Below are 20484 nucleotides of genomic sequence, written 5' to 3' on the forward strand. Positions count from 1 at the left end.
TACTTCTCCACCCCATTCTCCAATAACCTATTCATCGTGTCCCTCCTGGTCATATGGAACTTATCACAGCAGAATAGGTCTTTTCAGTGCCCTAATGTCCTAATCACCTATGCCCCTCTATTCTACCCCAATATTTGAGCAATGTGTTAAACCTTTCTTTATCTTCTCATTCTTACCTGGACTGGTACATAGCAACGGCAGAATATCATAGAAGACAACCTTATCGGTTCTGCTTCTCAGCTTTGTTCTTAACTCTTTATATTTGGACTTGTATCTCCTTTATACTCCTTGTTACTGTTGGGAGGTTCTATCTACTTATTCACAAATATGTACACTTCAGAAAATCACAAGTTCAGACAATTTCCTATTTCATGACTTATTATTTTAGTTCACCCTTACTGTTCCGGATACATCTCACCTCCTCCTTTCAGTTCTTTTAATACTAAAATAATAAAAGATTTTCTTGGGGTCATCTTTTTACCTTTTCTCATTCTCTCATAAGGCCTGTGTAGTGGAGTTATTTGTCAGGTACATTTTATATACCTGTTTCTTCCTTTGCAGCTTCTTTTTCAGTTTCTTATTTACCCATCACAGAGTTTTCTTTTTCTCTTACTGCTTTTAAATATTGTGATGAACGTATTCTGCATTGTATACAAAACACTTTTAAACTTGCCAATCCGCTTCTGGACTGACTCCATGCCTAAAAGCTTACACAGTTTATTATTTTTAGAGTAATCAGAATTTTCCATAATATAGTTAAACAGTTGTGCTTCCCTCTGACTCTCCTCTGAAGAGTGATAGCATGGGATCCTCAAAGCAACTCTCAAAAGATCTGAAAACAAAGATTGTTCAGTATCATCGTTTAGGTGAAGGCTACAAAAAGCTATCTAAAAGGTTTAAACTGTCAGTTTCAACTGTAAGGAATGTAATCAGGAAATGGAAGGCCACAGGCACAGTTGCTGTTAAACCCAGGTCTGGCAGGCCAAGAAAAATACAGGAGCGGCATATGCGCAGGATTGTGAAAATGGTTACAGACAACCCACAGATCACATTCAAAGACCTGCAAGAACACGTTGTTGCAGATGGTGTACCTGTACATCGTTTTACAATTCAGCACAATTTACAGAAAGAACATCTGTATGGTAGGGTGATAAGAAAGAAGCCCTTTCTGCACTCACGCCGCAGAGTCGCTTGTTGTATGCAAATGCTCACTTAGACAAGTCAGATTCAATTTGAAACAAAGTGCTTTGGACTGATGACACAAAAATTTAATTATCTGATCATAAGAAAAATCGCATTGCATGGCAGAAGAACACCACCGCATTCTAAGAAAAACACCTGCTACCTACTGTAAAATTTGGTGGAGGTTCCATCATGCTGTGGGGTTGTGTGGCTAGTTCAGGGACTGGGCCCTTGTTAAAGTCAAGGGTCAGATGAATTCAACCCAATATCAACAAATTCTTCAGGATAATGTTCAAGCATCAGTCACAAAGTTGAAGTTATGCAGGGGTTGGATATTCCAACAAGACAATGACCCAAAACACAGTTCGAAATCTACAAAAGGCATTCATGCAGAGGGGAGAAGTACAATGTTCTGGAATGGCCATCACAGTCCCCTGACTTGAATATCATCAAAAATCTATGGGATGATTTGAAGCAGGCTGTCCATGCTCGGCAGCCATCAAATTTAACTGAACTGGAGAGATTTTGTATGGAAGTATGGTCAAAAATACCTCCATCCAGAATCCAGACACTCATCAAAGGCTATAGGAGACGTCTAGAGAGGCTGTTATATTTGCAAAAGGAGGCTCAACTAAGTATTGATATAATATCTCAGTTGGGGTGCCCAAATGTATGCACCTGTCTAATTTTGTTATGATGTATATTGCACATGTTCTGTTAATCCAATAAATGTAATGTCACTACTGAAATACTACTGTTTCTATAAGGCATGTCATACATTAAAAGGAAGTTGCTACTTTGAGCTCAACCAATGATAAACAAAAATCCAAAGAATTAAGAGGGGTTCCCAAACTTTTTCACATGACTGTATATCCACCCAAACCTTTAATTTTTACTATATTAAAAAATATATATTGACATCAATGTCTGCATTGGTGGGTTTATAATACACTCCCTGTATTAGGGCCCTATTGATACTACTATCTAGCGAAATCCAAACATACTCAGTAAAATGCAGTTCACCATTAAATCTAAGACGACTTGCATTCAAACACTATTTTACACAAATGGCAACCTCCCCACCTTATGGTACAGCCCATCTTTCCTAAAAGATGTATAATCATATATTTTATAGTTTTCTCCATCTCTGTTATTTAGCCAGGTTTCAGTATTGCTATGGTACCAGAATTATGTGCAGCTACATACAACTCCAACACACTTATTTATTCCTAATACTTTTGACATTAAGAAAAGTACATTTTGATGTATTTAATGTATATTTTACTTGTGGCTTTTAAATCGTGGGATAGAAATGTCCAAGTTATTTTAGATATCTGCATTTATACCTTTATGTGAAATTATACATCTAGCTTATCCTAAATTCTCTGCACCCTCATTCCCTAATTTAAACAATCCTTGACTAACCTATTCATAGCGCCCCTCCAGTATTCTTTCACAGCAGAACAGGTCTCATCAGTATCCTAATCTCCCATAAATCTATGCACTTCTATTCTACGCCACGATCTGAGCCACACATTAAACCTTTAGTCTTTTCAGTCTTAATTGGATTGGCACATAGCACAGGTAGAATATCACAAGGCACAACTTTGTCAGTTCTGCTTCTCAGCTTTGCTCTTAACTTTTTATATTGGGACTTTAGTGCCGATATTGTTCCAACATAGACAATGATAACAAGATTCACCCCTGCTGAAGCTGCCCTTTAGAGACAGCATACTATACAAGACTCCCTGTCCCTGAAGCAAACCTCTGTTTTAATTCCCCTAATGACCAAGTCTCTCACTATTACCACTTCTCTTTTTGTGGGGACGGGTTTTGAGAGGGCCCATAGGGGCTCCTTATCCTTACCTATCACCGCAAAGTTATCAGAGTCAAACATCCAGCTCTGAAAGGTCCGAAAAATAGTTGGACTCTTCCCAACTCTAGTGTTGCTACCCCTGGAAAGTGTGCATCTCTTAGTATGTCCTTACATCGCAGTGTAACCTAGCTGTTCCTCCCTCTCTAGCCTGTCGCCTGAATAAGATCTGCAAATTTTTTAATAAAACACACGGCATCTATTTCCTCCTCAGGTTCCACAAACCTGATCTTAAGCTGCTGTCTCCAAAAGGTCCAACATCATACAGGTCTTGCACTATATTAGCCTCAAGCTTATTAATAATATTTTGCTAGTAGTAGTAGTTTAAATGAAACACGATACCCATGTAATACATAATGGACCTCTCTAAGTGTCTGTATTTACTGTTAAAGATATTCTCACTACTGCTATTATAGCAACAACACAATAGCTGAAAGTACTGCTGATTATCCACTTTAAGCTGCTTGCTGAATGTCTTTTAATCTGTTCTAGATTTCCTTTACTTCTGTCAGTTTCCCTAATTCATTCTTTAACTAACTATCGATACCTGTTTAAATTAGCTATTTTAGCTTTATCAATATTTGTCAACTTGCTTGTAATATACTTGACGTAACTATTATTGTTTTGCTTCATTACAGGGAAATTCTTTCACTTATGTACTATTAATGGACATGAAGCCAGGTACTCATTGACTATTATTGTTTGACTTATGTAATGGGAAAAAAGTTGTATAAAAATACTGCCTAGGCCATTTACAGAAATAAAAAAAAAAGGTTTTTAAGATTAAACTCTGTATTAATCAAGTTTCATGCAGAAGCAGCATACCATACTCCACTCTGAGTTCAATCCACCAAACAAGGATAATGTCACCAAGTTGTAAGTACTCTGAATTTCAGCAATGCCTTCTTTCACAAATTTACAAAATTGTTAAAATTTCACTGCACACGAGAAAGAAACCTCGCTTGTTTTTTCCCCTTTTCAGCTGTTCTATATTCTAAATGACCTAAGGACAGACAATACATCTGGTGCTAGTTTGTTTTCCCTCTATTGTGGCAATGGATGCTGCTAGAGCAAGCAATAACAAATTAAGGCTTACATGGAACTCTGTAGTATTCAGAATGTGTCGTCCATCTGGGCTCCATCGTGCAGCTACTAGACCAGCAGAACCTTCATCTATTTTGCAGTGCCAATCTGGCTGCTCCATCGACCATACCTGTGAACCAAAAACTGAGAATCTTATTTCTCAGCACAATTTCTTGAATGCACTTCACTATAAAGATCTAAAACTGGAACCATCTCCAAAAGTAATAGATACAAGGATGTTTTTATAAGAATATCAATTAGAAACAGAAAATTTAAATTTATAACTCAGTATTTAAAAAAATGAAAAAGAACCCTTCTTTGCAAAGCAAACCAGAGAAATGGAACACACTTGTTTGTGGTAAACTGAATGGTCAGAAACCATATCTAGCTGCAAAACCTACTTTTAAATGTCAAGAATACACAAAGAAACTCAATGTTAAGAGATTCACTTACATGTATGTATACTATTTATACATTGCTGAGAGTCATCACCATTTTATTATGCATTAAATATATTTATACACATACACACAGTGTGAGTGTGTCCTGATCAGTAAATAGAAAATAATACAGAATACATTTTTGAAAATGTTAAGTTGTTAGATTTATGACATTTGCTCTTCAGAAATTACTATGTACATTTAATCCCAATTTAAGAGTATCTTTTTTTTTCAGTTGAAGGTTCAATATTTACACTCCTGGTAAAATAGTCTTTATTGTGTTATTTTCACAGCATCTCAAAAGGTTTGACATTTGATATTGCTTATATTTGAACCTACCCAAAATTCTACATAGAACTTAGACTTGTGACTTTAATTGGATTAATTACGTCACGAATGAACTCAACTTAATGAGACTCCATCAGAATTACTCTAATACTATAAAAATATGAAACCTATAATCTTGCATTGCTTTTGTCACTTCATATGTTATACTGATACATTTTCCACAAAAATTTAACAAGCTCAGCAGATGTAGTGTTTGTGAATTCATCTTTAGTGGTGAAGTAAGCTGTTTTTACTGCCTCATATTTGTTTGTCTATGTGAATCTGCTTTGCCAATAAGGAAATGTGTTATTAGACTAGTTGACTCTGGTTTCAAAACAGCATGAGCAGAGTCCACACAAATGTCTGCTCAGTGTGGAAGTGTTCAAAGAGTAATATGTAAATATTGCTTGGAAATAAGTATACTCGGCATTTCATTTTGTATTAATTACAGATGAAGCACAGGTACAGAGATAGCCACCTAAAACCTGCCTATATTTGCACATGATTGAACTTTAATACTTACTGCCTCTGTCAAGTTCTCTCAGTCTCTGTGCATCGGTGTGGGCTTGATTTCCTCCCACACTGCAGGCACTTTAAAGTTAATAGTTGACTCTAAATCATGTCATTAAAGAGTAATTGTGGATGTGGGTGGGTGTGTGAGTATGCACTACAATGGAGAGGTATCTAGTCCACCCGGTGCACAGTGTGCTTAATGTGTATGGTGTTTTTAATACCAGGCAATCCATATCATCATCATTTCTAACTTCCTCATTTAACTTTGATACTGTACAAGTTAACATATACAAAAATGGCTGGTCTCAATATTTTGCCATCAAAGCATGCACAAATTATGTATTTATATTTAAGACCCTACAGTATAATGAGAAAATCGATAGCTACTTTTTTCCTCATATATATTGAAAGAACAGTAGGAATTTGCTGATTTATTATGGTAAAAAGTGTGGAATCTTTAAACAAAATGGGGGACTCCAGCAATAACAAATAGACACTGGTTTTCAGTACTGAGATACCGTATTAGGAGAGAAATTATGAAATGAGTGTGAGGAAAGATCAAAGGATTTCAAGACTAACACATGCCTTTAATGTAAGGACGTGCCAATACTTTTTGCTGGTACTTACATTGTATTGGAGCACCAAACAAGTACTGATCTCGAAGTTTGGGTAGCAGAAAGTTTAAAGAGGGACTGAGAATATAATGCTAAAAGTTGCAAAATCATAAGGTGGTTGGAAATAAATTACAGACTGGGAAACCGCTTTTCATACAAGAGACAGGAACAGCATGTGATAATGTAAAAACTTAAGATAATTGTTTTTTGGCCAAAGAAACGATACTAACTGTGCAAAGCAATCCTAATTAAGCACTGTCATATTTCCTTATATGTTTGATCTTTGTGTTCAAGATGTGTCACTATGCTAGTGACAAAACTGCAAAATAAATAAATTTAGGATACAGTCTTCCCTTTACTTTTACTGTGGCAAACTGGAGGGGAAAAATAAACAAAAACAAAAAAAAAGACCTTGGGGATAGCATGCTAGATTCAAATGGAAACTAAGGACGAATAACTGAGGTTGTGTCAGCTGTTGTCAGAGCGGATGCAATATATAACGTCAGTGATAAAACTCTAGTTGAGATATCTCCCCATAGTCTTGTTGTGAATTAGTGCGGAGAAGGGGTACGCAAAGTCATTCCCTGAAGACATAGAGGCTGCAAATTTTTATTCCAACCGAACTTCATAATGATGGTGAAATCAATTATTGCTGTTGAATGACAGAATATTCAGCTTTGACTTTTCTTTGATTTGTCAATTTTCACATTAAATAATACTTACAAGACAGACCAGTTTAATCATTTATAAATACAATTGGATGATGACAAAACAGCTGGTCTATGGTAGCTAATTGTGTCATTTGAAAATTGTGTCATTTTTGCCTGCAAAATACATTTGACTGTTTTCTTTTAAGGTTGCAGTTTGTTTATAGAAATTATAGTTAGGGAAACTATAACAAACAGCTTTCTGAAAACAGCAAAAAAATGATATACATTAAAATAAGGAAGCATCCAGTGGGTCATTTCATGTTGGCTGGTGGGGCTTGCAGGTTCCCCATCCTTGTTCTGGAGATTGGATCTGTTGGTGATCTGAGCAAGAAAGCATGCTGCATATCCAATTATGAGACCACTCACAGAACCAGTAAAGAAAATTCAGACATAAACAGGATCTTCTACTTAAAGGATAAGTTTAATAAGTTTCAAGTCAAAGTTTTTTTTCCCCCACAATCATAGTAAATGTTAGATCGCCACATGAAACTGTGTTCTAAAGTGAAGCATATTTCATACATTTTAAGAAACGCTTAACTTGTTGTTGCATTTCATAATGTACCTAAAGGGTACAGTAATATAATGAAAAGTGTTACAACTTAGCAAATAAGTCAATTTTAAAGCAGTAAAGGTTTCATGTAAATAAAACGTGCCTTCCGAGTTTCAGTGGCATACTTGTGACATCAACAGCAAATTATAAATAATACACTTTAATCACACATTCTTGGTACTATTTTCTCCAGGTAAAGATACATTTATTGCTTGTCTCTCGACTTGCAGCAGCCATCATAGGTGGACTTATAACAACCCATGACATGATGTGCTATGCAGTGCATGCGCACCATTTAAAAAAAACACCTTAAAAAATGAAAGAGGCAGCGTGTGCGATGGATCAGATTGAAGCACAACAAATAAATTTCTGATTTTTTTTTTTTAATGCATGAAAAGTTGTGCTTGCTATAGATGTGGTAACAAAGCAGCTAAGGATGAAAACACATTGACATTCCCTAATACCAATCAATCCATTAATAAATGGGGGGAGCATGGAGATAGCAAAGAGAACTTGGCGCTGTGAAGCAGATATGACAGCCCACTCTGCCTATGCAAAAACATCTGTACTAAACTTCAACTTGGTTAAACTGAAGTAAATTGGTATTGCTAAATTGATCCTAGTGTGTGTGTGTGTGTTTGCCCTAGCATGGACTGGTGCCCCATCCAGGTGTTGTTCCTGCCTTCTGCCCTATGTTTGCTGGGATAGGCTCCAACTAAACTCAGTAATAAATAGTAATGTGGATAGATTAATTATTATTATTATTGTTATGCCTATAGCAGAGAAAAATAAATTAATGGATGGAACATATTAAGGACATCAGAGGGTGCTGCTCTCTCACAGTGAAGGAGAATGGAGTTTGCACCCTTAGTGTTCAATGGGTGGAGTTTACATATTTTTCCTGTGTGCTCTACTTTCTTCCCACTGTCTATAGTCCAAACACTTATAGGTTAAGTTGACTGGCATTGTTAAAGTGGCCCTAGTGCGTGTGTGTGTGTTCACCCTTCGATGGATTGGTGCTCTGACTTGGGATTGCTCCTGCCTTAAATCCAATCCTTGCTGGGATAGGCTCCAGCTGCCCTGAATAACAGGGATAGGTAGATGCCTATAATGTCTGTTCAGTTCTTGTCACTAAATTAAATGTAATGCTGTGCTACCCATCTAGTAATCAACTTAGACCTCACTGTTAATGTTTGTTGTGTACCATGCAATACACCTGTCTCTGTAAATTGGTATGGAATCTGTAAAAGAAATGTTAACATTTGTGATGTTCCATCTTTTGGAATGGCGGAGACAAGGTAACCGGATGGACAGACAGGCACTTATTTTATTAAGGTGGATATATGTAATTATTCATTTTCATTCACTCACTCATTTTCACACACAAGTGCTTTATCAATGCAGCAGCATCCTTGTAAACTAAAGAAAAAAGCTTCCATACAGTGAAAGTGATCGTATGACTTTTTTCAGTTAGTATTGACAAGTTGTCTACAGAAAGGAGCGACTCAAATCTAGGCGTGATCATTCAATGTCAATAACACAGCTTGGCAATGAGTTTCAGAGGTAAATCTATACCTCTGGGGCTGAAAGAATGCCACAGAGGAGGACAACTTGGAAAAGTGAGATACACAGCCAGTCCTCTTTTAAAATGACTGAACCTCACAACAATGGTTTGCTTTTTTCTTTCCCCTTCTTAAAAGGACATGGATAAACTCTTTTGTAATATGTGTATAATTTCAAGGCATGGATCAATACTGAATGACATTTTTGACTTTTTAAAAACCATGCTTAAGTTAAAAAGTGTACTAAAAAGTAAAAAAAGCCTCTCATACATCACTCTTAAAATAAAAGTGTGGGCGCTTTTCATCAATCAACATTCCAAAAACACTTCTTAATATCTTATCAAAAGTGCCCACGCTTTTATTTTACAAGTAATGTATGAAAGACTTTTTTAGTACACTTTTTAACTTAATATTGGCATGGTTTTTAAAAAGTATATACAGTGATCCCTCACTATATCGTGCTTTGACTTTCGCGGCTTCACTCTATCGCGGATTTCACATGTAAACATATCTAAATATATATCACAGATTTTTCGCTGGTTCACAGATTTCTGCGGACAATGGGTCTTTTAATTTACGGTACATGCTTCCTTAGTTGGTTTGCCCAGTTGATTTCATACAAGGGATGCTATTGGCGGATGGCTGAGAAGCTACCCAATCAGAGCACGTATCACGTATTAAATACAACTCCTCAATGATATACGATATGCTTCCCGCGCGGTGCTTCGCATACTTAAAATCGTGAACAGCACATATAGATTTTTGATCGTTTGCTTTTCTCTGTCTCTCTTACTCTCTCTGCTCTTGATGGAGGGGGTGTGAGCAGAGGGGCTGTTTGCACACTGGCTTAGAGGATACAGACGTTCCTCTAAATAATGCTGAAAGACTACCTTCACATTGCTCCCTTCCTTGCAGCTGCTTTGTCAGGCGGTGCTTCGCATACTTAAAAGCCCGAACAGCCCTATTGATTTTTGATTGTTTGCTTTTCTCTCTCTCTCTCTCTCTGACATGCTCTGCTCCTGACGCACACTCCTTTGAATTCTTTTAATTGAGAGACGGAACGGTCATCACTGTCTTGTCATGGAGCACAGTTTAAACTTTTGAAAAAGAGACAAATGTTTGTTTGCAGTGTTTTAAAGTCCTTGTTTCTATAACATCCTGTGTTTCTGTGCAAATCTGTTACCCAAGCATGTCAATATAAAAATAACAATATAAATGTATGGTTTTTACTTCGCAGATTTTCATCTTAATGTCTAGAAGGCTCTAATGTTAAAAAACATATTTAGAAGGTCATAAACAGGTTTTCTATGCCTTAACTGCGAAATTATTCGATATATAAAGAATCCTACTTCGCAGAAATGCATTTATCACGGTAGAGTCTTAAACGGATTAACCGCGATAAACGAAGGTATACTGTATATATTATTTTCAACTTTTTAGTCATGGGTTTGTTTTAGTATAATAGTATAATCAATATTTTAACACTTCTGTGGTGGGTTGGCACCCTGCCCAGGATTGTTTCCTGCCTTGTGCCCTGTGTTGGCTGGGATTGGCTCCAGCAGACCCCCGTGAGCCTGTATTCGGATTCAGCTAGTTAGAAAATGGATGGATTTTAACACTTCCTTTAATATTTATATTCGTTACTAGCACCATCTATTGTTGAAATCTTTAACTATTCATCATATGAAAATTTCATTTCTTAATTAACATGGATTAGTTGATCAATTAGTGAAACTGATTATTCATTCATGTATTGTCATCGGAAGTGAGTAAATGTGCAAAATTTCAAGTCATTCGGACAATAGGAAGTGGGTTAAATATTGATTACAAGACAACAAACAGGTGATGTTAAAATAAGCATGGTAATAAAATGGATGTACCCGATAAGTTTTAAGCCTTTTCATCACACTGGGATTATATATATATATAGCAAAATACTCGCGCTTGGCAGCGGAGAAGTAAAAAGAAAAGGAAACATTTTAATACTAACGTAACATGATTGACAATGTAATCGTTTTGTCATTGTCATGAGTGTTGCTGGCATATATATATATATAGATATAGATAGATAGATGGATGTTAGGGCCTTTTTGTAACTACTAAATGGCCCATTTGTAACCTACAGGGAACATTTGTACCTCTAGTAGGGACATTTTGTAACTTTAAGGCACATTTGTACCACAGCACAGGGAACATTTGTAACTTGTAGGGCCTTTTTGTAACACAAGTCAGGCTTCTAAGTAACAAGCCAAAAAAGGGTAATTTTGTAACACAATTGGCACTTTTGTAACACAAAAAGGTGATTTTTTTAAAAATATTTTTCTATTTATATTTGTTTTAAACATTAATCTTAACCTTAGTAGGTTCCTGGTTTTAGCACATTGTTTGTTGAAAGGCTATAGCACCATAATACTTCATGCTGGATACACTACAGTATTAATACACAGATAGATGTGAATTTTTTTTAGCTATACAGACATATTTAACTTTTATATTGAGTCATTAATGTCACTCCTGCACCCTCTCCTTCTTTCCTATTCTCTTCACTGGCAAGATAAGATGAGGTGGACTGTTAGGCCGAGCTCTAATCCTGATGGATTGTTGTTCAGGTCTTGATGTCTGATACATGAGCTAAGATGTGAGGCTTCAAGTTTTAAAAGTCAGTGTGTTTTGCTGGTAAATTTCATGTTGTATTTGTGTATTTTTGTGATCGAAGGCACACCTGCAAACATCCTGAAGTCTCACAAAGACAGGGCTGATTTGGTGTATTTCTGCTTTTTAAAAATGTTGTTGCTTAAGTAATTTCAATTTGTACTAAAAGTAAATTTTGCTTCCCCTCTGAGGCTTGCAAGAAGATGCAATTTCAAGAAAGAGAAATTTGTCAGGAGGATTAGGTCACTACAGAAAATATTAATAATGATTAACAATATTGTAGTTTTATATGAAAAAAGGAAATCAAAGGCCTAGTAAATTAATGTGAGTTTTATAAAAAGTAAAAGAATATAAGGAATCCTAGCAATAACGATTGATTGATAACCAAGGTTTTCTTATTAACGCACAGTGACGTGTCAGAGGCCTAACACAACTCTGATTTGTGTCTCAAGTTGTTTCTACTCCTCCCTAAGGCCCACCACACGACCACTGAGACTGCTTTATCTATGTAACACTCCACTGGAACTCAGACTAAATAGTTTTAAATGCAAAAAAGTGAATTAAAACTTTAATGGAGACAAGCCTTGTGCAAATGTGGCCAGCACCTGGTTATATTAAGTTATTGATTAATACAACTTACTGAAAACTAGTGGGATTTTTGAATTTCTTTTCTTCTTCCCTGTAATGTATGGTCACTTCAATCAGGGTACCTTGAGTTACAAAGTTTCTTTTCCATGTGCTTTGACTGGTGCTGTACACCCAAAACATATAGAAGTGCAATCACAGAATGTCAGGCAATGGCTATTCTGTTTAAAAATGCAGAATAGTATTTCTAAGTTTTAAAGTCCTTAAAATATTATATTTAAACTTAAATAAACTATGTTTAAAAATGGCAACATAAGGGAGAATTGTAACTGTATTATTACAGTATAAGGCAAAGACCACCATGTCACCATGCAAACTTAATTTTCACAAAGTAGTTTAAGTCAAATTTGTAAAACTGAAATTTCAAATAAAACTCTACATTCACAACAACCCTCCTCCATTCACTAAACATATTTGTTTTTTTTTGTAAAATAATGTATATTTTATAATGAAATAGTCCATACCAGACTAAAGTAAATGCTTTATACACTCCATCAAACAATGTAATCACAAACAAAATAACAGAGAACAAATAATACAAAAACATAATTCAGGAAAAAATATTTTTATTGAACAAAATATTACAACTACAATGTCAGTGTAGATTTTTTATTAAACAAAACAATTGTCATAATAATTAAATATTTAATTCATAATGCAATAATGAATCAGTGAAATAAACATTTTCAAACTCACAGTAACAGACTCTGACCGGATGTTAAAGCCACACATTCAGTTGACATCTTGTGATCCTGAGGTACTCCAGGTTTGTTTTTCTGCGTTCAGATTTCATTCTTGTCAGACTGTGAGTGATCTGAAACGTCTCTGCCATCTCCCCTCCTTCAGGGCAGCTGCCTAAAGCTTTCTTCACCCTCTCTTCTACTGTTGGGCCCGATGCCATGATGTGGTGGCACTTCTCCATTATCACACTGCCCCCTGAAGTGTTGTACAAGAATACAGCAGCTGAAAAAATCAATGAGATATATTGTGAATTTTCTGTTCTTTCCATTTCCTGACAAATTAAAGAATATGTGAAATTTAAATTATTTTATTTGTTCATCCGCTCATTTACAAAACCTGCTTATTCAAGTTTACAATCACAGTCATTTTAACTTGTACAATGTAATATTTAAGCATTTTTCTTAAGGCAGTGTAAGAAAAGCGATTTGTTTTAAAGATCGATTTCTCTCTTCCATTAAAAAGGGTACAGAATCAGCCCGTCTTGGCCCTGCTCTTCTACAATACCAGCACGCTCTCTAATCAGATGATCATCTTTACATTGTCTGACCTCTGAATTTCATGATTTTACAGTCATATGTTCTTAGTTCAGAATGAACCTGTCATCTTTAAAGTTTGTATTTGAACACGTTAACTCATTAACATATGTGTTATGTTGTTTGTACTAACTATATTTTCAGTAGTTGTTTTGTATTGAAAGGCTTCAGGCCTAACTAAGATATTGCATTCTTGTGGGTTACTTCATTGATTGTTTATCTGAATTTGACAGACCCTACTTGTGATAACATTCAGACCCCATTGCTGTATAAATCTCACAAAGCAATCCATCCATTTAACCATCCTCTTTCTAAACCAGGACAAGGTTGCAGGTAGCAGGAGCCTATCCCAGCAAGCAAGGACTACAGGCAGGAACAGCATCTGTTCAGTTCAGTTTACATGGTGAACACACACACACACACACACACACACACACACACACACACATACATACACCAGGACCAGTCCAGTACTGGCAAATACACATAACCTGCATGTCTTTGGATTGTGGGGGAGAAGCACCTGGAGAAACCCATGCAGACACAGGAGAACATGGAGACTCCACGTAGGGAGGACCTGCAATGAGAATTCTGGTCTCCTAACTGCAAGAGAAATGCACTGCCACTGTGGCACCGAGCTGAACAATCATGCCATCCAGAAGGGTTAAAGAAAATGCACAAAATATGTTAGCGTGGAAAAGCATGAATTACAATTAAGTAGAATCCTCAAATTAAATGCATATTTTAAAAAAATTGTTTAACTATGGAAAGAAAAAGAAAAAAAAACTTCTGATTGTTTCTGTGCTCAAGATTTATATCAGAAGCTTTTTCATATTTCACTGGTGTGTCATATTCCTTTTCTGTAAGGCTATATTAGCTGCAATTCCTCAACACCACTAAGCTATTTAATTAGAGAATTCATTTTTCTATAAGGTGGCACAGTGGCGCAGTGGTAGCGCTGCTGCCTCTCAGTTAGGAGACCCGGGTTCGCTTCTTGGGTCCTCCCTGCGTGGAGTTTGCATGTTCTCCCTGTGTCTGTGTGGGTTTCCTCCGGGCGCTCCAGTTTCCTCCCACAGTCAAAAGACATGCAGGTTAGGTGGATTGGCGATTCTAACTTGGCCCTAGTGTGTGCTTGGTGTGTTTGTGTGTGTCATGCATGGGGTTGGCACCCTGCCTGGGATTGGTTCCTGCCTTGTGCCCTGGGATTGGCTCCAGAAGGCCCCTGTGACCCTGTGTTTGGATTCAGCAGGTTGGAAAATGGATGGATGGATTTTTCTATAATGAATATCATCAGATGGCAGAGTAACTCAGTAGTGTTGCTCCTGCTTCATAACAAGGAGACCAAGGTTTATGTCCCAAGTGCTCCTGCACAGAGTTTTCATGTTCTCTCCATGTTCATGGGGATTTACTCCCACAGTCTAAAGACATGCAGGTTAGGTGGGTGGGTAACACTAAACTGGCCCTGATGTGTGAGTGTGTGGAAGAGAGTGTGTGTGTGTGTGTGTGTGTGTGTGTGTGTGTTCACCCTGTGAAGGACTGGCATAGGCTTCAGCTGTCCCTTGCCCTATAAGGTGGCTGGATGGAAAAATTGATTAGTATTGGATTTTGTTATAGCTTTACCTTATGCTTCAAATGCATATATTTCTGCATTTTTAAGCAGTGCACTGTTATTAATGAGACCATAGGAAGCAGGTTAAGTAAAAGAATGAAAGGACAAATTTGATTAATTAGTTCACATCACAATGCATCTTAATTATATAATACATTACATGCACAAGTTAAATATGTACAAAAAAAAACAAAACACTTAAGCAATGTATAGAAAGCACAAAACATGAAAAATCTTACCTTATATATGATGTCAAAGATCAGTGAAGCTTCCAAGTTTTCGTAGGTCTTCATCCAGTATGCTTGAAAACTCGCAGCAGCTGTCATTTCATTCACTTCCGGACAGTAAGGTTAACACGCTCAGCTTTATTTTATAAGATGCTAACAGAAAAAATCACGTTTGTTATATATATATATATATATATATATATATATATATATAGGTATATTATTTATAGTGAAAAGCTCCATTTCTCGATGTCCAAGCAAGGCTCTTCATACCTGAAATCCATTATTCTGCGTATCAGTACTATCAGTTTATATTTCATATAGCGACTTATATTTATTATTAAAATAAAATATATATATACTAGCAGAATACCCGCGCTTCGCAGCGGAGAAGTAGTGTGTTAAAGAATTTATGAAAAAGAAAAGCAAACATTTTAAAAATAACGTAAGATGATTGTTAATGTAATTGTTTTGTCATTGATATGAGTGTTGCTGGCTTATATTTTATATATATATATATATATATATATATATATATATACACACACACACAGACACATATATAAACATATATATACATATAAACATATATATATATATACATACACACACACACATATATACATACTGTATATACATATCTACATATATACTGTATATACACATATATATATACAAATCTACATATATATATATCCACATATATATATATATTAGGGGTGGGACTCGATTAAAAAAATTATTCCAATTAATTAGAGGCTGTGTAAGAATTAATCTTGATTAATCGTATGTAATCGCACGTAAATTTGCCCCAAATCGCAAATGTTTTTTTTTTTATTTAAAACGGTTTTAGTGGGCGACAGAATCAAATAATAGACATGGACATGAATATTGTAAACTGAAGCTGTTTTAATTTCTGAAAAAAAGCCTTTAAACTGCATTTGAATTCAAAACAGAAACAAAAATATCATCCCTGGTTAAAAATAAAGTGGTAGTTTAAGTACTTTAAGTACATTTGCAAAATAGTATTGTCTTTAAATAATAATAACCAAAATTTCACCATAAAGTGCAGTTTTCTTCTTAAAAAATAAGTCAGAAACATAAAAGGTAATTTGACCAGCTTACTCTTTAAACTCTGAGTAACATTAGCCAAAATTATTTTGTACATTAGGCTAAAACAGTGTGATCATTGAACATTTTGTAATTAGATGTATTTAGAATTACTAACAGTCACGGAAGTCCAATGATCCCCAGTAAGAGCCACAAAGTCCGCTTTCTGTAATGCATCTAATTTTGCTTGCTTTTCAGTGTGCACAAAACCATGCTTTTATCAAGGCTTCGCTGGGAAGTCGAAATGATCAGTCGTAGGAGCGCTTTATTCCGACTCTAACATTTTTGTAGCTGTGATGTGTGCATCAGTGTAATGGATGTACCAGGAAATCATGCATTGACAAAAGTTCCGTTTGCTTGGAATTGAAAGTGTGATTAAATGCGTTATTTTTAACGCGTTATGGAGTACATGCATCGAAGCTTCTCAGCTGTGCTTGTGCTAAGAAAGGGAAAATTTTAAAAATAACGTAACATGATTCTGCGTTAACCTAATATTTTTCATACGTCCCAAACCAAGGAGATCGAAGGTAAAATGAATCGGGTAGCGCTACATAGTCAGTACATCCCCTCTCGGAATCGAACCTCAAATGTCGGTTAGAGGCTTAAGACTCTACAATTGCGCCACAGCGTGTGGCTTGTCTATGCTAAAGTATGTATTGTAGATCGGGTATATATATACATTTATATATATACCCGTGTATCGCAGTGGAGAAGTAGAAGTTATGAAAAAGAAAAGGGAACATTTTAAAAATAACGTAACATGATTGTCAATATACAGTAATTGTTTTGTGAGTGTTATTGAATGTTGCTGTCATCAAGGATTTGATTATCATTATTTCTTTCAATCAGGCTCGTATTTGTAGGATGTGTTCAAGTTACATTCCGTGTTTGTCAATTGTTGTAAAGATAAGAGGTTTCATTCATCGATTAGTTCCTTACTGCATCAATAAACAGCTCGTCTTCCTTTTTATCTGTGATGTGACAAACTGCATGCACGGGTTTTTTTTACACTGTCTTCCTTTAGCAGGACATTCACTTTTTCCACCGTGTGCTTTGTTTCCGCAGTAGCTTCACTTATGAATATGATTCTATGTATAAGGCGCTTCATATTTTTTGCTGCCTTCTCAATTGTGTAATTCGGTTTTGTTCAGCACTCTTTGGAACTGTTGCTTTTGTCTGTGCACTGCGTCAGTTCACGTGAGCAGCTTGGTGTTCTTGCATCGAAGGTTCCCAGCTGTACTGGTGCCATCTCGTGTAATGTCAGCTAAGACCCGGCACTTAAAAGTTTCTCTCGCAGTTTTGCTGAGTTTGTGCCAAACACCACCCTGACCATCTCATCTTCCTCTGCATAAGCACAGTCCTTCACACGTGAATATTTACCGGCAGTGTTTGTATTGGATTGCCGCTGATGGGCGGCCTTATATGGGCAGGCACTAAATTACAAGCGCTAGTGGTAGCCTATGAACTTAATTTAATATAAACTTACGGTTCACGCCGTGCTTTGTTTCCGCAGTAGCTGTACTTATGAATATGCTTGTATGCATCATTTGCTTCATAATGTTTTTCTGCCTTCTCAATTGTGAAATGGCGTTTTGTGCTGATCGCTGTTTGGAGTTCTTCCTTGTGCTCTACGTACTTACGTAGGAGGCGTGATGATGTCACACGAAACTCCGCCCCCCATCTTCAACTCAAGACTCCATTACATTATATGGGGAAAAATAGCTTCCAGTTATGACCCTTATGCGTAGAATTTCGAAATGAAACCTGCCCAACTTTTGTAAGTAAGCTGTAAGGAATAAGCCTGCCAAATTTCAGCCTTCTACCTACACGGGAAGTTGGAGAATTAGTGATGAGTCAGTGAGTGAGTCAGTGAGTGAGTGAGGGCTTTGCCTTTTATTAGTATAGATATATTCGTGCACGACCATTGCGTAAAAACATATTGCTTCTGTAAAACAAAGCAGTAAAAATAAGACATTTAAAATCAATAGGCAAAAATATCCACTCATTACACCTATCACGCAATATTCTGAAAAGGGTTAAATATTAAAATCATGTACAGTATAGTACAACGGTGACGGAAAAAAATAGAACCATCTAGCGGGTGCTACAACAGGCGCTGAGCGCTTATAAAGACGTCCCAACGTGTATTATCTCTTGCGAGTTTTTGATGAAGTGCCGCTAGAAAAAAAAAATAGAACCATCTAGGGGGCGCTCCACCGGGAAATGAGCGCTCATAAAGCCGTCTCAACATGCATTATCTCTTGCGAGTTTTTGCTGAAGTGCCGCTACTTGAATGGATTGTTTTCTGCTCACCATGGACCATCAAAACGATCAGGACGTTCAGAGACATTCGTGTACTAATACATAAACGACATCCAGCTGTTAAAAACTGATCAGTTATTCCAAAATATGCTTAATTAAGAATAAAAGATACAAATGCTCCCAAAAGTATTTTTTTTACTTTCTGAGCAGATAAAAGAAGATAATTATAATTTAAAAAGGAAAGACAGTACATCAAAACATCCTTTTTCAATTACTAAAGGTTATTAAGTGTCACCATTAATTAAAATCACGATTTATTATAGATTTAAAATCTGGAACATTAGTAACTGGGGCAGTTAAAATTGAAAAAATATTAATAACTTTAAAAATATAAAACCAAATTACACAATACTTTGCACATGTCTTGATGCAAGTATTTAACACATTTTTTGAAAAAATCAGCACAATCGGTCATGTGGATCAAGAGTAAAATAAAATTTAAATTCAAGCACCTTTTCCACTTCACGCTGGATGACAGGTCGACCTGATGGCTAATACCCTTCAGGGCATTTTTTGGACGATCATGATCGGCAATTTGGGAGGTTGTTACAGACTTAGATAATTATGTGTCATTAATAAAGCGTGTGTCTTCCGCGAGATAACTGAAACTTTTTTACTTTTATCTTTTTTTTCTGACAGAATCAACGGGTAGGGCTACTTTGTACCAGGAGGGAGAAAAACATGCAGTTTAAAAAAAAACAAACTGTTCAAGAAAAAAATATGGGAAGATTGAAAAGCAGAGATGAATTAATACAAATGGCACAAAATCCATCATAAAACATCATTTTTGTTTTTTTAGGAGTCCAAAAGAGAGATTGGTACAAATGTTCCTGACGAAGCATCGATCGATCGATAGATAGATAGATACTTTATTAATCCCAAGGGGAAATTCACATAATCCAGCAGCAGTATACTGATACAAAGAAACAATATTAAATTAAATAGTAATAAAATGAAAAAAAATTAAAATAAAATTAATGTTCGCATTTACTCCCCCGGGTGGAATTGAAGAGTCGCATAGTGTGGGGGAGGAACGATCTCCTCAGTCTGTCAGTGGAGCAGGACAGTGACAAAAGTCTGTCACTGAAGCTACTACTCTGCCTGGAGATGACACTGTTAAGTGGATGCAGTGGATTATTTATGATTGACAGGGGTTTGCTTAGTGCCCGTCGCTCTGCCACAGATGTTAAACTGTCCAACTTTAATCCTACAATGGAGCCTGCCTTCTTAACAAGTTTGTCCAGGCGTGAGGCGTCTTTCATCTTTATGCTGCCACCCCAGCACACCACCGCGTAGAAGAGGGCACTTGCCACAACCGTCTGGTAGAACATCTGCAGCATCTTACTGCAGATGTTGAAGGATGCCAACCTTCTCAGAAAGTATAGTCTGCTTTGACCTTTCTTACACAGAGCATCAGTATTGGCAGTCCAGTCCAATTTGTCATCCAGCTGCACTCCCAGATATTTAAAGGTCTGCACCCTCTGCACACAGTCACCTCTGATGATCACAGGGTCCATGAGGGGCCTAAGCCTCCTAAAATCCACCACCAGCTCCTTGGTCTTGCTGGTGTTAAGGTGTAAGTGGTTTGAGTCGCACCATTTAACAAAGTCTTTGATTAACTTTCTGTACTCCTCCTCCTGCCCACTCCTGATGCAGCCCACAATAGCAGTGTCATCAGCGAACTTTTGCACGTGGCAGGACTCCGAGACATATTGGAAGTCTGATGTATATAGATTGAACAGGACCGGAGAAAGTACAGTCCCCTGCGGCGCCCCTGTATTGCTGCACACA

The 20484-nt window shown here is 36.6% G+C and overlaps 1 protein-coding gene across 3 annotated transcripts in view; it reads right to left on the bottom strand.

Moving 5' to 3' along the window:
• wrap73 (WD repeat containing, antisense to TP73) overlaps positions 1-20484 on the bottom strand; it is a 69077-nt gene that overhangs the window by 25087 nt on the left and 23506 nt on the right. For 2 of the 3 annotated variants that reach the window (XM_039756097.1, XM_039756098.1), the window contains one exon: positions 4152-4268. In XM_039756097.1, coding sequence (XP_039612031.1) covers positions 4152-4268 — 117 coding nt within the window. Of the gene's footprint in view, positions 1-4151; positions 4269-12847; positions 13555-20484 lie in introns of those variants that run through there. The other variant, XM_039756099.1, reaches the window with a different exon arrangement.

Source organism: Polypterus senegalus, chromosome 6, assembly GCF_016835505.1.
Source record: "Polypterus senegalus isolate Bchr_013 chromosome 6, ASM1683550v1, whole genome shotgun sequence".
NCBI lineage: Eukaryota > Metazoa > Chordata > Cladistia > Polypteriformes > Polypteridae > Polypterus > Polypterus senegalus.